Consider the following 22,562-nt stretch of genomic DNA (forward strand, 5'->3'; position numbering starts at 1 on the left):
CCATCGTCAACACCGAGCAACGACCGGATATGACAGACGACGAGCTAAGGGAGTACGTGATGGTTGAACACGGCTCCACAGCCCTCTGTGCAACAGGGGAAGAAACACAGATTCCTGAGGAATACCAAGACTTCCAGGATGTGTTTACGCCACCAAAGGAGGGCACGCTACCAGAGCATGGCCCGTACGACCACGAGGTCAACCTCGAAGAAGGCAAGGAGCCTACATTCAGACCAATTTACCAGCTCTCACAGAAGGAATCGGAGACGCTGAAGGAATACATCGACACGAACCTGAGGAAAGGATACATTCGGAAATCCACCTCACCAGCAGGATATCCTATCCTATTCGTACCAAAGAAAGATGGAAGTCTTCGACTTTGTGTGGACTATCGACAATTAAATTCGATTACCATCAAAGATCGACATCCGTTACCACTGATTCACGAGATCCAAGACCGCATTCAAGGAGCCAAATACTTCACCAAGTACGACATCACTGAGGCTTACAATCGGCTCAGGATCAAGGAAGGCCATGAATGGAAGACAGCATTCAGGACCAAATTCGGACACTTCGAATATGTGGTTATGCCTTTTGGTCTTACCAACGCACCAGCATCGTTCCAGAGGTTCATCTTCACCGTTCTGGAAGAATACCTCGATGTTTTTGTTATCGCTTACTTGGATGATATCTTAGTATTCTCCAAGACCGAAGCAGAACATATTGAACACAACAAAAAGGTGCTGCAGAAGCTCAGAGAAGCCAAAGTCACTCTGAAGCTCAAGAAATGCGAATTCCACGTCCAGGAAACCAGCTTCCTTGGATACACCATCAGCCTCGACGGTCTAGGAATGGAAGAAGAAAAGGTCAAAAGCATTGTGGAATGGCCCACACCCAGAAACGTCAAGGACGTACAAAGCTTTCTTGGATTGGCAAATTACTATCGGAAACTAGTCCCGGGTTACTCGAAATACGCCGCCGGACTATACCGATTCACCAAGAAGGGAGAAACGTTCAACTGGGACGACAAAGCAGAAGAATCATTCCAAAAACTCAAGAGCTTGTTCGAGAAACGAACAGTCGTTGGAATCTTCGACTACGAAAAGCCAACCACGATGGAAACCGACGCGTCAGACTACGCCCTGGGAGCACAACTGACCCAGCCGGACGAAAACGGAAAGCCCAGACCAATCGCATTTTGGTCTAGGAAGATGATCCCCGCAGAACTCAATTACGACATCCACGACAAAGAACTGCTTGCTATAGTGTCAGCATTTCAAGTCTGGAGAGCGTACCTCGAAGGAGCAAAGCATACTGTGACGGTCAAGACGGACCACCACAACCTGACATTCTTCACCACCACGAAGAAACTCACTCGACGGCAAGCTAGATGGGCTGAAACCCTTGCACAATACGATTTTAAGATTGTTCACTGCAAAGGGACTGAAAACGCTGTCGCAGACGCACTCAGCAGACGACCTGACTATCAGATCGGCACAAAGGAAGCGGAGCCCGCTATCCTCACTACAAACGACCAAGGAGACATCGTCTACAACCGACAAATACTCGCAGCAACCAGCGAAATCGAAGACGACGGATGGCTAGACAAGGTCCGAAGAGCCACCGCCGAGGACGAATCAATGCAAGCAGTCCTCGGGAACGAACGTCACAACGGCACTACAAGCGACGACGGATTCGTCATCATCCATGGCTTGATCTATGTTCCACGATCGCTGCAGAACGAAGTCATCAAAAAACACCACGACTTCCCGACGCACGGACATATGGGAGTTGAAAAAACAATGGAACATATCTCACGCAACTACTACATCCCGAACATGCACCGAAAAGTAAGGGGGTACATCAAAAGTTGCGACACATGTCAACGGAACAAGCCATCACGACACCTTCCTTACGGGGAAATGCAGACAGCAGACACGCCAACGCGGCCATGGGAATGGATTACCATGGACTTTATCACGAAACTACCAGAATCAGAAGGTTGCGATATGATCATGGTCATTGTCGACCGACTCACAAAGTACGCATATATGGTTGCGACAAAAGAAAGCATCGACGCAAACCGAATGGCGAATATACTACTTCGCTACGTTTTCGGAAACCATGGAGTACCCGACAAGATCACATCGGACCGAGACAAACTGTTCACATCCAATATGTGGCAATCATTTGCGGACCAAATGGGTATTGAGCACAGACTCTCTACTGCATATCACCCGCAAACCAACGGACAGACAGAACGAGTCAACCAGACTCTGGAACAATACCTGAGACACCATGTGAACCACCAGCAAGACGATTGGGCAGGATTGTTACCAATTGCACAATTCGCTTACAACAACGCGATGCATGCAACGACGAAGGAATCGCCGTTCTTCGCGAACTATGGGTATAATCCCAAGTTAATCGGAGAACCCCGAAACGAGAGAACTGTGGCAGAATCCGCAAGACTACTGACCACCGGGATCAAGCAACTCCACATGCAAATGGCTCGAGACATCGAATTTCTGAACCTACGCATGAAAACGCACTACGACCAGCGCCACCGAGCCGGCCCTGATCTGAAAAAGGGGGAGAAGGTCTACCTCCTACGACGAAACATCAAAACCAAGCGACCGAGCGCGAAACTCGACCACCTGAAGTTGGGACCATTCGAAATTGAAGAACAAACAGGACCAGTCAATTTTCGCTTGAAACTACCAGAAAGCATGCGACGCATTCACCCAACGTTTCATATCTCGTTACTCGAACCCGCACCAGAAAACGCCGAACTCGCTACCAACGTGGAAATCGAAGAAGAAACCGAAAACGAATATGAAGTCGAAAAAGTTCTGGACAACAAACGCATCAGTGGCAAGCCTCACTACCTTGTCAAATGGAAGGGGTACGATACCTCTGAAAACACTTGGGAACCTATTGAGCACCTGACGGGTTGCTCTCAGCTGGTTCAACAGTTCCACCAGCGGATAGATCGAAATTCCCTTCGGCAATCGCAGCCTCGACACTCCAGAAGCCAGGAGGCATCTGATCCAGAGACTGAGTCATCCTCATCAGACTAGCGTCTCCCGACGTAGCAGCCAATTGACGAATCTCCTGCTGCTCCGCCAACCGATCAAAATCACGAAATTCCTCGGCGGTAGGGGGATCCTCTTCGTTTAACCGATCCAACGTCGTCTGATCGTGATCCAACATCCGACCACCACGTTCTTTGAGAAATTGTTGATGTTTTTGGAGGCGAAGGACCTTTGCCATCGCCTCATTCATCTTTTGCGAATGCTGAAGAAATTGCTTTTGGGCCTCCTCGAGATCGGACGCCAACTTTCGTTCATTTTGTTGCAGGTCATCCCACTCCTTATCTGTGTGGAAACTCCTCTCACAAGTGTGTCCACGACGAGCACAAGTCGAACACTTCTTACTCTTCACGAAAGGACTCATGATGCAACACTTTCCACGAATAAGACAATAATCGCACGGGAAATCCACGGGGCGACCAGTTCGTTCAATCCTATCACCCAAACGAGCGTTATCAGCGTACTTGTTACGCTTCGGTTTAACGGCAGTGCGGGGGGACATGACGGGACAACATTGTGGGAACTCACCTAGAGGGGACACCGAGAATTTAAGGACTTTTCGAGGACGAAAATCTGGAAGAGGGGGAGATGATGTTACGAACCAAGCCACCTCACTCGCGCCAACAGGGGTACGAGAGGAAACCAGAGCCAACCAACCCCGCGGTGATGATGCAGGACAACAAGGGTATAAGTCACGTGACAATATACCACGATCCATCGCCAAGGAATGGTATATCGGATGGTATATCAATGGGACTACTACATGCCTGCATGCAGTATACCACAAACGAGGGCGTGGAATACTGGGCAAGGGATATATAAGGACAGTCTTTACCACATGTATTTAGTTCTTCGTGATCAATCCCATCATTGTTACTTGGAACCACCCTTTGGTACTTCACAGTTCGAACATAGCGACAACCCTCCAACGGTCTTGGGAGCTTACTTAGTGATCCTCGATCCCTAAGTGACTGACTTGACCGGCGCTCTAACTGGCACACCTTGCAAGCACCCTAGAGACCCGAGCCCATAGAAGGCCCCCGAGGCATTGGTACGGTTGCGGATACGCTTGAGGCCTGCAGTACTCCTAGAGAAGTATCACCTTTGCGGACGTTACTCACCGTGACCAGTTAGCAGTTCGTAACAGTATTATTATACATATTACCTATTATTATAATATTAATTACTATATAGCCTTTTCTATATAAGACTAGATTTTATATGCTTATTTACTTAGCGCTATAAATATTATTAAATTTAATAATAAGCTTCGCGGATTAAGGCTATATCTCCTCTATTCGCTATTTCGTTATTAACTATCTAATATAGATACTTAATGCAAAGACTAAAAATCTTTTAATACTTTTTACCCAAAAAAAGCGGATATAATAGTAATACTTTATATAAGGATTATATAGCTTAGTTCTTATAGTTTAGTATTTTTACTAAAGGCGTAGTACTAATCTTTTAAAAATAAAAATTTTCTCGCAGTTTTTATAAGGTGTTCGATATACTCTAGCTATTTAATTTAGATGATAATATTACTATTCAATAGAATCTTATTTATTAACACTACGATATCTATACTAACTTTTATCTAGATAATCTAATTAACCCGTTTCACGATCTGAACCTTATTATTAGTCCTCTAGAGAGGGTTAATAATAAAGTTATTAGTTAATTAAATCGTTAACTAGAGATCTTCACGTGGTATTAATATAGTCTAGTTACTATTGCTACTAATACTATCCGAGGGAACTATAATATTTATTATTTGTTATATATAACTAGATATAAACGAGGATAATATTAATTAATAAGATCGTATAATTTATAGTATTCGTAATAGTTTCGCGATAGGTAGTTAGCTAGAGACGCGGTAATGCGGTAATTATCTTAATAGAGAAAGGGGAAATCTACTAAATAGCGGTTTTTATTTAGTTTACAGCCTTTATATATTTATTGTTATGTTTATTTAGAAAGGCATAAGTACATCAGAGTTCTATTAAAACTTTAGATTCTTTTATTTTAGCTATAAAACAAGATTTAATAAAACACTAAATTAGAAGTAAGCTATCTCTGTCGGTAGTCTTTACGATTTAGTTATTTAATAAAGCTTTTTCGAATAGGTAATAAGATCGATACTATCAAAGTTAGAATATAGTAGTTCTAGCTATATAGTATTCGACGACCCTTCTTTCGACTTCTTTACTATAGCGGCTACTACAGCGAGAAATATATATTAAAATAGGTATTAATCGAATCACTAAAAAGTATGCTATATCTTTCTAGGTACTACGGAATCCGTAATATACTAGTTCTACTCTGCACGATTTGCCAGAGTCATACTATTAAATATAACAAATATAAGATTCGCGGTTCGATAAAAATATTAGAATATTATCCCAAATATATAACGTAGGTAATATCGTGGAATCCCCTTAATATAGTATTAAGATAATTCTAAAAGATAATAGAAAGAAATATTAGTTAAACTAAAACATATAACTATATACTTAAAATAACTATAATATATATATAATATAGCTTTTTAATCTCTATATTTATAGATATAAATATAGTAATAAATATCTTAAATTTAATTTTACTAATGTATTTCTATAAGTTAGTAGATAAAAAAAGTTAAAAAAAATAGTAAACTTCCGTCGATATTTCGGAAAGATTTATAGTCAATTTATCTTTTTTAGAAGTTTTATAATACTATAAATAATAGGATATTTTCGATACTCTTATATAAGTTTATAAGTCTATACTAGTTTAATTTTAGTTATTTTAAATTACTAGCTTTGGCTCTGTAGAGAAATATAGATATAATAATATATAAATATTATTATTAATATTAGTATAGATATCTATATCAATATATCTTTTAACTTTATTCTATAGCTATACTACCATATAAAAAAAGTTATTATTTCTATTTATAATAATAAAGTTAGTTGTACATAATCTAGACTACGGTACTATTATTTTCTAAATTAACTTAAATAGTAACTTACATATTAAATCTTTTATTTGGTATATTAGAGTAGTATTCTCTCTTAACTAAATAACTAAGATTAATATTATCTAATTATTTTTTAGTCGAAATCGTTCTTTAGGGTAGAGTTAAATTATAGTATACTAGATTAAGAACTTTCGTAATTATATTTTTTTAAATATTAGAGATAGTACTTAGAAAATAGCTAATTTACTATTGAAGTATTATCAGACTACTTAAATCTTTAGTTCTTTATAAAATAAACTAAGCTAAATAAAAGATAGATATATTAATATATATATCTTATATTATTTAATTTTATAGTTAAGTTCTAATTAGGAAAAAGTAATCTCATAGATAGACTCTTAAGAAAACCTAATTTTATTTAGAGAGATACTCTAGGAAAAAAAATTATTTATAGCGAAATAGTATATTAATTGTATAATTTATATTAATATTTTTTTAGTTATAATTATATACACATATTTAGTAAATAGGTTAACAATAACTACTATTATATTATATTCTTCTAATTTAGATAGCTTTATAATAAAGTCTATAGTTACCTATTCTTATAGTTAGGTTAATATATCTATATTTTTTTTCTTTATATAAAAGATATTATAAGATTTTGTCTTATTAATAAGTATTATAATTTCTAATATAGTTCATTACTTTTTAATATATATTCGGAAAGTAATAATTATAAAATATTTATTCTATGGTTTGATCGATTATTAAGAATCTATATATAGATAAGTAGTTTTTTCTAATAGCCTTATTATGTAGTAATCGCGGAATATAAATCAATCTGTATATAAAGATGAGCCTCTCGTCGCTTATTATATTATATTAATCAATTACTAAGATTTATTGTATTAATTCGTTTTTAACCCCTATAGATCTAATTAAGCTATATATTATTTTAGTTTATTTGTTATAATAAGTAGTTATTAGTTATAAATAATTTCTCTTTATTTATTAATTATTAATATAATAAGTTCTATTTCTTTAATTCTTAATTTAATTAGTGTATTATTAAGTAAGTTTCTTTATAGTAATAAAGAGTATTGGATTATAATAATCTATTCTAATTATTATAATATATTTAGCTCTTGATATATTATAATATACTATGATAACACTTTTAAAAAGGTAGTATAAATATATCTATCTAAAACAAACTAGATATAGCTAGATAAGAGCGTTTGGATAATCTAGGAGATAATCGAGAAACTCTAATATTTATAGGAACTATAATAAATAGTTAAGTAAATAAAGAGCTAGCTTAAATAAAGGAATACTATAAAGTCCCTAGTAGACTAATACTAAAATAAGGGTTTATCTCTTATAGAGAATAAAGATAAGATTAAATTTAAAAATACTCTAATTTTCTTAATAGAAATAATGGCTTTTAGATTTCGTTTTTATGTTTCAAAAAGTACCGAAGAAGTATTATAATAAAAAGCAATATATTATAATAGCTCTATTATATATAGAGCTTATCTACTAATAAATATAATATTAGTATATTACTAAAAACCTTAAAACAGAATATAAAATACTAATATAGGCTTATTTTAAAAAACAAATATAACCTATAAAAGTTCTTTATTTTTTAGATACCCTTAAATAATATTTTTTATTAAGATAAGAAAAGGGGGGTGTTTATACTATTCTTAAAATTTATTTATAGCTTTACATAATATATATATATATACTATTTAAATTTTAAAATAGAGTAATATTTTTAGCTATTTATTATCAAAGATTATTTTAACTAAAATATATATAAAAAGGCCCTTAAACCATAAAAAGATCTACAAATAAATAATCTTAAAATAATTAATATCAATAAAACTAAAAGTCTTAGGAACCTACAAAGGGTTAAAAAGGGAAAAGAAACCTAGCTAGAAAGAAAAAAAAATTTTAGTACTATATATTAAAGTAAAATCTATTTTATAAATTACTAGCTATTCTTTAATTTAATATATCTATTTTAATACATATTTAGTATTAAGGATTAAAATATTATAATAGAGATATATTATAAAATACTATAATTAGGCGTTAAAACGCTATTTTTTTATAAATTATAAATTAATAACTTTTAGGTTTTTTACTATTCTTATTTCTTTCAAATAATATAGTTAAAGATACTATAATATATAAGAAATTATAAATAAATTATCGATAGAAATTATAGAATCTAATAAAGACTTTGATATTATAGTAGCTTTTAGGTTCTAGCTATAAAATAATAGTATTAATTTATTATTAGTCTATTAATATACTATCTTAATCTATAATAAATCTAAGAAATTCTGCTCTTTTCTAATAAAATATATATTTTAAAGATTTTACGTAAAATCCTATTTCTCTTATTCTTTTAAGGATTTACTAGATATAGCGAGTATATAACTTATAGTCTAATAAAAATATTAGAATATTATCTAAATATATAATATAGAATATATTAAGTAATCTTTATAAAGCGGTATAAATATAATTCTAGAAAATAGTAGAAGTATTAATTAAACTAAATAATATAACTATATACTTAAAGTAACTATAATATATACAAAATATAGTTTTCTATTCTTTACCCTTTTAAATATAAATATAGTAATAGATATCCTAGATATTACTCTTACTAAAGTATTTTATTCTTAAAAATTAATCTAAAATCTCTAAAATAATAAATAAAAAATATTAATTCTTTACTATAATCTTATTAAATCCCTAATAATCTATATATAGGTATAATCCTCTATCTTTAGAATAAAAAGGATTAGTACTCTAGTAAGACTTTTTAAAGGTCGAATTCTTCTATTTACAAGATTTTTATTAATATAGGTTTATAATATTTATAATTTATTTTATAATAAAAAGTATATTAGTTTATAAAATAATAAATAGTTATTTTCTAGTTTAATAATATAATCTTATAAATTATTAGATAGAAGGATTTATAATCGCTTTATTAAAAAAATATTAATAAATTAATATAGTTCTAATAATATTTCTAAAGAATAGGTAGTTAGTTCTTTATCTTTTTTATAGAATAGCTAGACTTCTTTTAGGATTTCACGATAATATAGATAATAGTATATTTTCGATATTCTTTTATAAGTTCCTAAACTAGTATTAACTTAATTTTAGTAGTTTTAAATTACTAATATTAGTTCTATAATAAAATATAGATATAATACTTAATAAATATCATTATTAAAAATAAGATTAGATTTCTTTATTTATAAAACTTTTTATTAATTGTAAGATAAAGGCGAACTATTAATTTAGTAGTTCTTTAAAAGTTAGTAAATATAATAAATATCTTCTATATATATTATATAAAAAGGGTTCTTAATTATCTACTATTCTTAATAATATTAATAATAGCTTTATTTTTCATAATTTATATTTTTCTGCGAATTTAATACTAATAATATTAATTTTAGCGTAAATATCTATATTTATATATATTTTAATTTTATTCCGTAGTAATATTAAAATATAAAGATAAATTGTAGTTCCTATTTAGAGTAATAGAGTTAGCTATAGAAGATTTAGATTAACTCGTTATTATTTTTTAACTTAATCTAAATAGCTATTTATATATTAATCTTTTATTTAATTTATTAGGATAGTAATTAGTAAAATAGATTTTATTTTAATAAATATAATATCGAAGGGGTTTTCTTATCTCTTCTAATTAGATTCCTTTCTCTTTCTTAGATCCTTTCTTTAGGTCCTTAAGGTTTATAGTTTAATTAATACTAATTTATCCAAAATTACTTATTTATAGATCTTTTAAGGGTTTTAGGGCCTTTTCGTTTTTATATTAATTATAGTAATCTCTAGTAATAAATAGCTAGGGATACTATCCTATCTTAGTTTTTAGGTAGCTTATATATATATTCTTATATATATTATTTAAGGTTATAAGTAAATTTCGAGAATATTATAAATACTCTCTCTTTTTTACTTTAGTAAAGAAAGTATTACTCTAATAAATCTAAAAAGGTATAAAACTCTTATAGATCCTACTTTAGATATTAATAGGCTCTTTATAGTATCTTATAATATCGATTTTAAGAGTTATAATATTTTTAATAAAAGAGAGAGTCTAATTCTTAAAATAAGTCTATAAAATATTAATATTTCACTATTTTTCTTTAGGTTTTTTAGTAATATATTAATACTATCTCTATTAATAAATAAGTTCTATATATAATAAAGCTAAAATAATTTATTATTTCTTATTATAATACTTCTATAGCGCTCTTTTAAAAATAAAAAAGAGATCTAAAAGTTATTTTTCTCTTTACTAAAGAGAGGAATAAATTAAGAATATTAGAATATTTTAAATCTTAATCTCGTTTTTATCTTTTGTAGGAGATGAACCCTAATTTTATTATTAATTTATTAAAGATTTAATAATATTCCTTTATTTAATCTAACTTCTTATTTATTAAACTATTTATTATAACTCTTATAGATATTAAAGTTTTTTGATTATTTCTTAGATAATTTATAGATCTTTATTTAATTAAAGCTAGTTAATTTCGGATAAAAAGGTTTATAATATCTCTTTAGGAGTATTACTTTAATATATTATAATAGATTAGGTCTATAAGATTATCCTATTTCTTTAGATAATCGAAAAAGAAGATTTAGAATTATAAAGAATATATTTAGTAAAGTATAAGACCTATTAATTAGATAAAGAAATAAAAGGAAGAAGTAAGAGAAATAATATATTTTTATTACTATTAAGACTAAATCTTATTTTACTAGCTAGATATAAGAGTATTAATTTATTATATAATATCTTCGTAACTCCTACGCGTTATCGATAATATAAACAATTAGGTCTCTATTATATATCGTGATTATTCCACTGTAGAGTAGATTAAGTAACGAGTTCCGATATCCTTCAGGATTATATGATATCACCTGATTCACCCCTTCCGTTAGTTGGGAATAACCTCATGCCTCACCATCTTTGTAGACCCTTTACAAGCTAGTAAGATAAGATTTAGTCTTAATAGTAATAAAGATATACTACTTTCCCTTGCTTCTTCCCTTTGTTTCTTTACCTCATTGATAGGCCTTATACCCTGCTAAGTATATTCTTTACACAACTAGACCGAACAAATTAGCTAAATATTAGAATAGTACCTAAGACACTATATAAACTATTAATAAAATAACTAAGTAGGGCTATTATCTATAGCGTAATTCGCGTATAATAATGTAATATACGCAACCACGAAAGAAACACTATCCTTCGTAAACTATAGATATAACCCTAAGTTAATCAGAGAACCGCGGAACATATAAACTATAGCAGAATCTACGAGATTACTAATTACTAGAATTAAATAGTTATATTTATGAATAGCTTAAGATATTAAATTTCTAAATTTATATATAAAGATATACTACGACTAGCGCTACCGGAGTAGCCTTAACTTAAAAAAGAGGGAGAAAGTCTATCTCCTACAACGAATGCTGTGGGTCCGACTCGAGGGGACGGCTATTATGGATTAGTGTACTTCAGCAAGAATGGTCATGTTTCTCAAAAGGCCTGTTATCGATAATATCCACGTGACACCAAGTGTGGGGGGTGGGGGTTTTACCTTTTTTTTTTTTAGGAACTCCGTTATCAAGCGCAGAAAGGATCATCTTCTCTTAATATGTGTCCTAGGTGCCTCTTCTTACCGGCCTGACAGCGTTCAACTGAAAATCGCAAGGGGACTTGAGGACTTGATACAACCCAAGAAAACAATATGAAAGTCATTACCGCCAACTTTGTGACATGCGCTGTCAAGGAGTGCAAGACATCGCCAACTTCCTTTCCTCTGCATTTCCATGACGCCGAATTGGAGCAACAAGAATTGAATTTTCAACCTGAATTCATCCGCAATATAATTCCTCGGATTGACTGGGAAGGCTTACGGGTCACTGCAAATGAGGTAGTGTCGTGTCTCACCCCCTCCCCCCCTCCCCAAGATGCACATAGAACTGACTTCTTTGTTTCTGGTTTGATCAAAATAGCTAGGTTTCCCAAGCCTCCCCGAATCCAAACCGGAGGGAGAGGCCCTCAACAATGAGCAAACACTCCAGGATTTGCACCGGCTGCTGATGGAGACCCAAGTCATGGAAGGGAAGTTGATCTGTGGAAACTGCGGCCACGAATACATGATTAAAGAAGGAATTGCCAATTTCCTCCTTCCCAGCCACCTAGGTAAGAGAAATATCATCAATCAGCAAGAGGTTATGCTCGCTAACGCCCCATCCAGTTTGAGTTAAGAGGGTTAGATGCCCCCCTACATTAATTATCCTGTTGATAGCATCGGCCCAATTCCATCGCCCAGTGGGTTTCTGCCTCATCAAGCATAGAATTCCTCGAATTTGTATTGTACATGGGAGTTGTAGTTCATGAAATCACCTTCGCTGAGACGAACCTCCAATGCTCACACCTTTCCATCCGAACCGCTCACCCGATCAACGCCAGCCCGAGACCAATGAACAAAAGAATAAGAAATAAACAAAGAGACTAGTACACGAAACTGGGTCTTGGAAACCTTCTCTCAATTGAGGAAACCTTTGCAGCCGGTCGAGCCGCAGAGACACGGGATTCGGTCGTCGCTGTCCCATTCTCTTTCGAATTTGTAATCGTACGTGAGCTCCTCGTCTAGTGAAATTGTCAGTATTGCTTGAGCGTACCACGTGAAAGTCCACGAACCTCTTTCAATGTCTCTGAGCGCGTAGATCACGATTCGTTTGCTGCCATCGACCTTGATGATTTTGGCAGTGCAGTTTGGTGTACAGCTATGGTTGATGAAGCGTGCGATGCCGCCTCGCTTTGTTGCATCAATCACCGAGTTCTCGTCGATTCGGAAAAGGTAGCTGCTGCCAATCCCACTCTTCAGATATCGCCTTTCTCTCATATCGGCGACTTGCTGGCGCACTTTCTCGCCCACATATTCGATGATCATGTCGTTGGCAGTGATATTCTCCTCTGCGTATAGACCCCAGTTGTGAATGGCAGACCGCGCAAAGCGGACAGGCTTCTTTCGTTTCTTAAGCTGGTTGAATCGAAGGACATCTCCTTCGCCACTGGAAGTCGGGAGAGCCTGCTTTTGTGCGTTGATATCCGCGATGAGCCGGCGATTGTTCACCCGCGTCGACCTCGACGTCGACTTGGATATAGTCTTTGCCGCGGCAATCCTTGCTGCCTCGGCGGCAGCTGCCTGGGGGTCGGCCTTTGCCATTGCCTCGCGCTCCTCTCGAGCCTTCTGGACCTTGATCCGATGTGGCAGGTATTTGGACTTTTCTGCCTCGAGAATTCTTTTCCGGCCGTCAGTCCGGGCGGCGCCGGTGGGGTTGGGAACATAATATCCTGGGATGCCGATCTTATCGTGCGTGGGTCCGATTGCCAGGTGGTTGAGAGCTTTGATCTCCTTCTGCCTCCATGCCCATGCGACAAGGTTTCCGATCTGAGATTTCGGCTGCTCAAGCAAGATGTATCGAAGGAATTGTAGATCTTCTTCGTCCTTCACCAGCTGCTGCCATCCATCCAGATCCAGGGTAGCCTTAACATCATCCTCAACCGTGGCACGCGGTTCGTCTTTGGACACACCCCAGTCAATCTCCGTTCTCGGTTCCTCGAGTGGCCCTGATTTCCACGTTTCACTCGCAGAAAGATCCTCGCGCACGACACCTTTACCTGAAACTAGGGTGGAGAATTGCTCCTCTCGTTGGGCATGGGTCGGTCCCGTCTCGATACCTATAGGTGCCCCCGAATGGCTACCTGTATGCTCAAGCTCAGTGTTCTCGGAGAAGTCGAGGCCAAAAAGTTCGTCGTCCTGTTTCTGTCTCTTTCGTGCATCATGCTCGTCGGTCAACCGCTTCCTTTTGCGAGACCTGGGAGAGAGCCCATCGAGTTCATCCGATGTACCCTCGAGATCATTTTGGCCACCTTCATTTCTTTGCAGTGCTTCGGTAGTGTCCGAGCGATATTCTGCATCCTGCTCAGATTCCGACGATGTAGAACTTGCACGGCTGAGGGGTCGACTCTCTTGCTCGTCGATATCTCTGGTGAGTGGGGTCCGTTGATCGTCATCGGAATCTTCATCCTCGTGCAATTGCTGTAGGCGATGATAGAGGGGTCGCACCTCTCTTCTCCGTAATGGTTGCCGGCGCCGTTCGTCCAGAAAGGCTGCACCCGCATGATCAAGACCGTGAGCTTTCCGTATACGAGGAAGCGCAAGCACATTGAGGTTTGAGGATCCCAGAGGATTGCTCCCTGCGGTGAGTTCGGACCGAGAAGCCGAGGTTCCTAGGGTGCTGTCGACATCAACCCGGAAAGTGGACCGCTTGGTGCCTTCTGGATCTGGGATTCCAAGCTTTTCCCTTCTCGAGGCATGTCGGCTAGGGTCAAGGTAGTCGTACAAGGCCGGTGCGGCGATGCGCGACTTGACATCTTCCAGAAGCTTGTCCCTCAGATCACGAATGATGGTAGACAAGACCTCCCGACAAGGATCCAAGTCCATGGCGCGCTGCTTCTTTTCCTCCTCAAGATCCAAGTCAGCTTCCCTCCTTGCCCCTTCTTTTTCGGCCTTGTCGCGTTGCTCAGCTTGAAGACGTTCGGGGCTAGGGCTGCGCTCGTAATGAGGATTGCCATAGGGTTGGCTTTCCATATTCATGATATAGGTGAACAAGGGTTGCATGTGACATAATCGGTAGCACCGGTCGGTTTCCTCCTCGCCGCGTCGTGAATTTTCGAAGATGATATAGTAACCAGTTTTGTCGCAACGGATGTTCTTGTAGCCGAATAGCTTGAGCCTTTTCCTCAGGTGCGGGACCGTGGTACTCAGGACGGGAACGTAGCAATGAGCAATGAAAATATAGGGGTCCCGTTTGATTTGGCTCAAGATCAGTGTGTCTTCGACCAACGACTGGACGGCAGGGGACCGAACGCCGGCCCTGGGCCCATCCGGGATAGGGATCCCCGGGCGCAGTGAAGATTTCCCCGAAGGTCCTTTCGGCGCTGTCGGTGGTGGCTCGTTCTTTGTCGCTGGCGCATCCGGTCGCGCGTCTGCGGCATTGTTCTTAGAGACCAGTCTTTGCGATTCAACGGCCTTTGACGCCATTCGCTTTGAAACAATTCCCCCGCGGTCCAACTCGACCCTGATCCGACGGGTTCCAATCCGCTGCTCTTTTTTGCACTCGAAATATGCACGCCTTGCCGCACTGGATGCGGGGACCGGACCCCCTCCTCGAAACGATGAGGTATCCTTGTATTTGATGGAACAAATCCCAAGAAACCGGCCCGTGACAGGATCTGTGTGGTTTTTCATTTCGCCGATGTCGCCAAAACTAGAGAAAAGCGCACTGATCGGAGCCATCGGTGTCAAGGGATCAAATCCGGTTACCACCACTTGGATGGGGGGGCCTGGTCCAATGCTCGTCACTGCATCATATGGCCATTGCTTCAAGTTGTAGGGAGCTGGGCGATATTTTGTTTTCTGTTTGCAGGCGGATCCACGGGTGTAATTGGAGATCGCCAGACGAGGGTCAGGAGGAGAACCGTCTTGGCTATTGACGAGGATATCCACATATTCGGGCTTTTTTCGCTTGTCCTTGGAAGATGTCCGCTTGTCTAGATCTGGATCATACACAGCCCTGCAGCCTCGGGCGACATTTTCAAGATGGCGTGTCTGCGACAAGGGGGTTGGTGGGGTGTGAACGGGGGTGATGGAGGACTTGGCGACTTCCGGGTTGGGTCGAAAGGTATTTGCTGGTGAATTGCCAGCGGCTGTCTTGGACTGCGATGGGCTGGTCGCTTTCCGGGGAGGGGATGACCCTGCATTGGTGAGTGGTGTCAGGGTATCAATATGTGACAGCTGGGGGTTCACCGATCCCCCGAGAAGTGAAGAGCTTCCATTCGAGGGTTTTGAAGCTGTAGCGCCAGCCGACTCAATGGCAACGATCTCTGATGGTGTCCGGGTCGATTCCTGGTCTCCCGATGGGGTTTCATGTGGAGGTCCGGACGCCGGTGCAGCCGAAATGAGCGTTGGGGAGTCTGCGGTTGTCTCCAAGGTTTGTTCACCATTATGTGTTTTGCCTCGTCGTTCCGTGGTCTTGAAGCGTTTCTGTTGAAGGACAGATGGGGCGGCTGGAAAGAAGTCTGCAAAGCCGGCCGAGGCGCGTGACATGGTGAGAGACGGCTACACGCCAGAGACGACCGTGGCGCAGCCAAAAGGCAGCATCCTTGATTGTTTCTCAGCGATTACAATCGCTTGTTGACCGAGGAGGGACCCGGCACGGCAGAATTGAATCGTCGAAAGAGGGAGAAGGAGAGAAAAAGAGGGAATGAATGACGCGACGAGACCAAAGGAGAGGGAGAAAAAAGGAAGACAGGGGAGAAATGAGGGGGTATAATAGACAAAGAGACAGAGCGTGTCAAATATTCCGATGCCGATAAACGTTTCTCAGGCCTTGGGAGAATGTAGAGGGAAAGGCTGAGCCAACGCGAAATTTCCAGAGTTTGCAGAAGGACAGAAGACGCGATCGGGCGGAAGAGAGAGAGAATGGTGGGGACAGGCGGGACTGAAGACACTCTTCAATCACCCTTGCTCTTTTCATTATTCCCTAGGTACCTCTCCAGGGCTACTGATTCTACTTCTTCATACTCTCGTCTCCCTGGGTATCTACCTAGTAGGTTGATTCTTTCACCAACTTAGCATCGGACTTTGCCACCTAGATGGATGGAACGTCCGGACTGTCTCTAGGTATGGTATAAATATAGACTGCATAGGAAAAAGAAATATATTTATATTTATATTCTATTTCATTCGATTTCTTCTGACTTCGGTAATTTGTATATGGTCCACGGGTCTGTAGAGAGATCTCCGTGAGACATGTCCCTGGGGCTTGGATACAGCCTCAGGCCACCCAAAAATAGAATAGATAGAATAGAATAGAATAAGACATTAGACCATTGAAAGTCAAAATCAAAATCAAAATATATCTATTATTGTCAGTCCTGGTATGCCGACTCTGAGCATTTGATCTCATCGGACGTAATTGATTTGGTACTATTCCCCTAGTAGAGGATATCGTTAGGGAGATCCATGGAGATCCAGGATATATATAGAATATATAGATATAAATAAGTAGAGTAGAAGTAGGAGTATGACTAGACCAACCTAAGGAACCAGCTGGATATGTCCTTTTTATTTTATTTTCAGGTACTAATATAATATAATATTTTTTTTTTCATCCAGTGGATCCCATTCCATTGTCTCACCAAGTGAGACATCTTGGCCGATTCCTCTTAGAAACTCGGGTGTCGCCTGAGAAGGCCCTTATTGGCGGTCAAGCTAATCATAAAACGCCCCTCCCCTTCTTCCCTTCCCTTTCCCCCCTCCTCTCTTTCTCTCTCTCTCTATAAATACGTTTCGGTGTTTTGTCTTCCTTCCTCTTCCTTGTCCCTCTTTGTCCTCTCTCTCTCTCTTTTACCCCCCCCCCCCTCTTCAATTCCATTGCTTGTTTTTGCTCTGGTATCTTCTGCCCATCATGTGGTACGTGGCGAGCTCCCCCTCTTTGCTTTTCTTCCCCTTTGCTTTTACTCACTGAATCATTTGTTTCTAGTGGAATATTCGGTTACATCAACTACCTCGTCGAGAGGGACCGCAAGTTCATCATTGACACGCTTCTCAATGGTGGGTAGCCCCGAATCCCTCTCTCTTCTTTTTTTCTTTCCTTGGAGGGGCCCACTCTGGCTAACTCGGCATCGGCATTGTAGGTCTTTCACGACTGGAATACAGAGGCTACGACTCGGCCGGCATGGCCGTGGATGGCAACAAAAGAAATGAAGTTTGTGCATTCAAGGAAGTTGGAAAGGTCCAAAAGTTGAAGGAGCTCATTGCGGAGAGCAAGCCTGACATGACCAAGACTTTTGAGTCTCATGCTGGAATTTCTCACACTCGCTGGGCCACCCACGGAACGCCCTCGCGCCAAAACTGCCACCCGCACCGGTAAGCTGTTCCTGCACGGGGAAGAGGAAATAAGACAAGAGAACGAGAAAATATTAACCTGGGTGGTCTTTCATAGCTCCGATGACACCTGGGAGTTTTCGGTGGTTCACAATGGTATCATCACCAACTACAAGGAGCTGAAGGCTCTGCTGGAGAGCAAGGGTTTCCGCTTCGAGACCGAGACTGACACCGAGTGCATCGCCAAACTTGCCAAGTACCTGTACGATCAACATCCAGATATTGAATTCACGGTTTTGGCAAAGGCCGTTATCAAGGAGCTCGAAGGTGCCTTTGGTCTGCTGATCAAGTCCGTTCACTACCCCCATGAGGTGATTGCGGCTCGCAAGGGTTCTCCCTTGGTGATTGGCGTCAAGACCTCGAAGAAGATGAAGGTGGACTTCGTCGATGTCGAATTTTCGGAAGAGGGAGCCCTTCCCGCCGAGCAGGCTTCCCAGAACGTTGCCGCCAAAAAGTCCGCCACGAGCCTCCTTGCTCCGCCGGACAAGTCGCTGTTGCACCGGTCCCAGTCGCGGGCCTTCCTGTCGGATGATGGTATCCCCCAGCCCGCCGAGTTCTTCTTGTCTTCGGACCCGTCCGCCATCGTGGAGCACACTAAGAAGGTCTTGTACCTCGAGGACGATGACATTGCCCACATCCACGAGGGCCAGCTGAACATCCACCGCCTGACCAAGGACGATGGAACCTCCAATGTTCGTGCGATCCAGACCATCGAGCTCGAGCTGCAGGAGATCATGAAGGGCAAATTCGACCACTTCATGCAGAAGGAGATCTTCGAACAGCCCGAGTCCGTGGTCAACACCATGCGGGGTCGTCTGGACGCCGTCAACAAGAAGGTCACCCTGGGTGGCCTTCGTCAATACATCTCTACTATCCGCCGTTGTCGGAGAATTATTTTCATTGCCTGTGGTACTAGCTATCACTCTTGCATGGCTGTGCGGGGGGTTTTCGAAGAGCTGACCGAGATCCCCATTGCTGTCGAACTCGCTTCGGATTTCCTCGACCGACAGGCGCCCGTGTTCCGTGACGACACCTGTGTGTTTGTTTCCCAGTCGGGAGAAACTGCCGACTCGTTGATGGCACTTCGCTACTGTCTTGAACGGGGTGCTTTGACCGTTGGTGTCGTCAATGTGGTCGGATCGTCGATTTCGCTCCTCACCCATTGCGGTGTGCACATTAACGCTGGTCCCGAGATCGGTGTCGCATCTACCAAGGCGTATACCTCACAGTTTGTGGCCATGGTCATGTTTGCTCTGTCACTGAGTGAAGATCGCGCCTCGAAGCAAAAGCGACGCGAGGAGATCGTGGAGGGACTTGGCAAGGTCTCCGAGCAATTCAAGCAGATTTTGAACCTGAATGAGCCCATCAAGGAGATGTGTGCGAAGTTCTTTAAGCACCAGAAGAGTTTGCTCCTGCTGGGCCGCGGTGCCCAGTTCCCTACTGCCCTCGAGGGTGAGTTGGATCTGTTCTCCTGCTTTACCGAGAGACCCATTATGCTAACCTAATTTTGTTCCCTCTCGGATTTTAGGTGCCCTGAAAATCAAGGAAATTTCTTACCTTCACTGCGAGGCAGTCATGTCCGGTGAACTGAAGCATGGTGTTCTCGCTCTGGTGGATGAGAACCTGCCGATCATCATGATCCTGACCCGGGACAACTTGTTCACCAAGTCCCTGAATGCATACCAGCAGGGTAAGTGCATTCTGCTTATATATACATATATATATTTGGAAACTGTTGATACTGACCCGGGCTTTTTCTTTTCTTTTATAGTCATTGCTCGCGGTGGCCGACCCATTGTGATCTGTAACCAAGATGACCCGGAGTTTTCCGCGGCACAGACCGAGAAGATTGTGGTCCCGAAGACTGTGGACTGTCTCCAGGGCTTGCTTAACGTGATCCCGCTGCAGCTGATCTCCTACTGGCTTGCTGTCGGGGAGGGCCTGAATGTGGATTTCCCGCGCAACCTGGCCAAGTCGGTTACGGTCGAGTAAACCAGGCGAGTGGAGGGGTAGACGACCGCTATGACATTGCTATCTTTAGGTGTTTGTGTGCTAGCTTACTCGGGAGAATGGACCTGTGTTTTTATGATATCGCTCTACCTGGTCTCTGTAGTTCCAGCGATTTTGCCGTCTTCGGACCGCCTTTGCCCCACCGGGATGTTTTCGTCAGTGAAACTCTTCGTATCTTCGTATATCAGGAATCTCTCCTGCCTTTGCATTGTTGTTGTTTGTACCCTCGATCCTAGTCATTTTATTGTCTCTAACCTCAGTTTAATCCACCATGACTACCATCAAAGGCCCCGGTGCTGCTCCGACCTACGACGGTGAGGAAATGAACCCCTCAGTTTCGGGAGACGTGATTAGTCCACTGACCACAGCTTGTTCTAGGCTCCGGACTCCGTGTTGCGATTGTCCACGCCCGGTGGAACACCGCGATCATCGAGCAGCTTGTCGCGGGCGCAAAGAAGACCTTGTTGGCAGCGGGCGTAACCGAGGACAACATCACGATCCAGACCGTTCCCGGCAGCTATGAACTGCCGTTTGGTGTCCAGCGGTGAGTTGGCAACCATGCCATTGCGATCGCAGTCCACGTATCTAACACCCCCGGTTCTTAGGGTTTATGCGGCCTCCCAGCTCCAAGCAAGCTCCTCCGCCGAAGGCATCAGTGCCACCGACTTGTTGTCATCGTCAACCACAGACCTGAGCAAATCCGCGACCCAGTCGCCGTCGGGCAGTCCGAAGAAACCGTTCGATGCCATTATTGCCATTGGTGTCCTGATCAAGGGCGCGACCATGCATTTTGAATACATTGCCGACGCCGTCAGTCACGGACTGATGCGGGTTCAGCTGGATTCTGGCGTGCCCGTGATCTTTGGGCTGCTGACAGTTCTCAATGAAGAACAGGGTCTGGAGAGGGCCGGACTAGGCAAAAGTGGCATGCATAACCACGGCGAAGATTGGGGCCAAGCAGCCGTGGAGCTGGGCTCCAAGAGGAGAGATTGGACCGAGGGCAAGATCGTTTAAAACCACTGCGAACCTGCATGTATGTCGACGGGCTAAGGACTACCCGACTACTGTTCATCTGAACCAATTGTGTTAGGTCTTCTGATTCTTCTATTCTTTTCTTTTAGCTCCTGTGAAGACGGCTGGTCTTCACTAGAATGCTCCGATTATCGTGCTGGAGACACAACCTTGCAGAACCATAGCATTAAAACTTCGCCGGATCTATCCATCAAGTACACGTTCACTCTTCCATATGGCCCTTATCTTCCTCTTCCTCGTCTTCTCCCTCCAAGGCCCGCTTTGCGGCTTTCTCGGCTTCCTCCACGAGCTCCTTGGGCACCTCCTCGTGTCGGCCCTTGGTCGGCCCGTCAACCGAGCTGATCCATGACATTTCCAGCTCGAATTCCTTGTCCTTGCTGTCTTCATGCGCAACGTAAATGATGCGGGCTGCTTCCTTCACACCATCCGTCAAAGACAGATTGCCGGAGCTCAGATCTAATTTCTCCAATTCAGCCTTGGCAGCCTGCCGTCCCTTCCCAGTTGCGGCACCATAATAGCCCTGGCATTCACTGTCAGCGAGGGTTAAGTCCAATGTAAAAGGGGCGAGTCATCGCGTACCCAGTAGAGCCCGCTCGGCTCGATCATGTAGAGGCCAGGCCCTCCTGCCTTGGCGCCTTCAACCTTTCCACCGGAGCCGGACTTCGGCCCACTGCCCACCTGGCCATCCACCGCCAGCTCTTCCTCGCTATCCCATCCACCAACAATGGCGGTAACACCGAATGGCCGTACGCTGGAATAAAGGGTGTACGCTTGCACATACCCACCTAGCCGATTGGCGAGTGCCGCAGTCGGGATGGGGCCTTTGTAGATGCCTCGCCATGAGGAAGCCTCATCCCGGGCCCGAGAAACGAAATGGCGACCGTCAGGGATTAGCCCAGCAGATACCTATGCGCCTGTATTAGAATAGGCCACAAGCGAATCATTTAACAATCTGATGGAGGGTCAAGGGGGGTCTTCTCACAATGCCGACATGGCGATCCACCGTCGCAATTCTCTTATTAGCACCGGGCTTTAGCAGCTTGCTCGTGATGATCTTTTCCACAGCCAAGACAACTCCATCCTTGCACCGAATGCCGACTGCGGTTCCTCCATTCTCAACTGCCTTGACGGCGTACTCGACCTACGGGACTGGTTAGCAGGAAGTGGGAAGGTGGGGCCTGGAACTGGATCATGAGCTTTTCAGGAGGACGCGCTGACCTGGAAATTCCGGCCATCAGGCGAGAAGACCGAGTTGGAAAGGTCATAACCTGTGCCAATTGATGTCTATCACAGAAATCCGTTAGCTGTTGGCTTCAAGTCGCGTGGTCTTGGGTAGACGGAGCCCACCATGATTTT

The 22,562-nt window shown here is 41.2% G+C and overlaps 5 protein-coding genes across 5 annotated transcripts; 3 read left to right on the top strand and 2 right to left on the bottom strand.

The window, feature by feature from the left end:
• Positions 1 to 11,888: 11,888 nt before the first annotated feature.
• Positions 11,889 to 12,411, top strand: NUU61_008896 (RNA methylation protein TRM112; the record flags this gene model as incomplete). Its single annotated transcript, XM_056659421.1, has 2 exons — positions 11,889 to 12,074; positions 12,157 to 12,411. 2 exons carry the CDS (start codon positions 11,889 to 11,891, stop codon positions 12,409 to 12,411), a joined length of 441 nt encoding a protein of 146 aa, XP_056507714.1.
• A 281-nt stretch (positions 12,412 to 12,692) lies between these two features.
• On the bottom strand, positions 12,693 to 16,322 carry set1 (histone methyltransferase SET1; the record flags this gene model as incomplete). Its single annotated transcript, XM_056659422.1, has 2 exons — positions 12,693 to 12,796; positions 12,848 to 16,322. The coding sequence occupies 2 exons, from the start codon at positions 16,320 to 16,322 to the stop codon at positions 12,693 to 12,695; spliced, it is 3,579 nt and encodes a 1,192-aa protein (XP_056507715.1).
• Positions 16,323 to 17,685: 1,363 nt separating this feature from the next.
• On the top strand, positions 17,686 to 20,156 carry gfa1 (glutamine--fructose-6-phosphate transaminase (isomerizing) GFA1; the record flags this gene model as incomplete). The annotated part of the gene is made up of 6 exons (XM_056659423.1): positions 17,686 to 17,690; positions 17,761 to 17,831; positions 17,915 to 18,146; positions 18,223 to 19,616; positions 19,693 to 19,854; positions 19,936 to 20,156. The coding sequence occupies 6 exons, from the start codon at positions 17,686 to 17,688 to the stop codon at positions 20,154 to 20,156; spliced, it is 2,085 nt and encodes a 694-aa protein (XP_056507716.1).
• A 289-nt stretch (positions 20,157 to 20,445) lies between these two features.
• On the top strand, positions 20,446 to 21,188 carry NUU61_008899 (lumazine synthase RIB4; the record flags this gene model as incomplete). The annotated part of the gene is made up of 3 exons (XM_056659424.1): positions 20,446 to 20,488; positions 20,553 to 20,718; positions 20,780 to 21,188. 3 exons carry the CDS (start codon positions 20,446 to 20,448, stop codon positions 21,186 to 21,188), a joined length of 618 nt encoding a protein of 205 aa, XP_056507717.1.
• A 220-nt stretch (positions 21,189 to 21,408) lies between these two features.
• NUU61_008900 (proteasome core particle subunit alpha 7) lies at positions 21,409 to 22,556 on the bottom strand (the record flags this gene model as incomplete). The annotated part of the gene is made up of 5 exons (XM_056659425.1): positions 21,409 to 21,726; positions 21,786 to 22,112; positions 22,189 to 22,347; positions 22,425 to 22,490; positions 22,554 to 22,556. 5 exons carry the CDS (start codon positions 22,554 to 22,556, stop codon positions 21,409 to 21,411), a joined length of 873 nt encoding a protein of 290 aa, XP_056507718.1.
• Positions 22,557 to 22,562: the final 6 nt, after the last annotated feature.

This window comes from Penicillium alfredii, assembly GCF_028826965.1.
Source record: "Penicillium alfredii strain IBT 34128 chromosome Unknown utg000011l_segment0_segment0, whole genome shotgun sequence".
Classification (NCBI taxonomy): Eukaryota; Fungi; Ascomycota; class Eurotiomycetes; order Eurotiales; family Aspergillaceae; genus Penicillium; species Penicillium alfredii.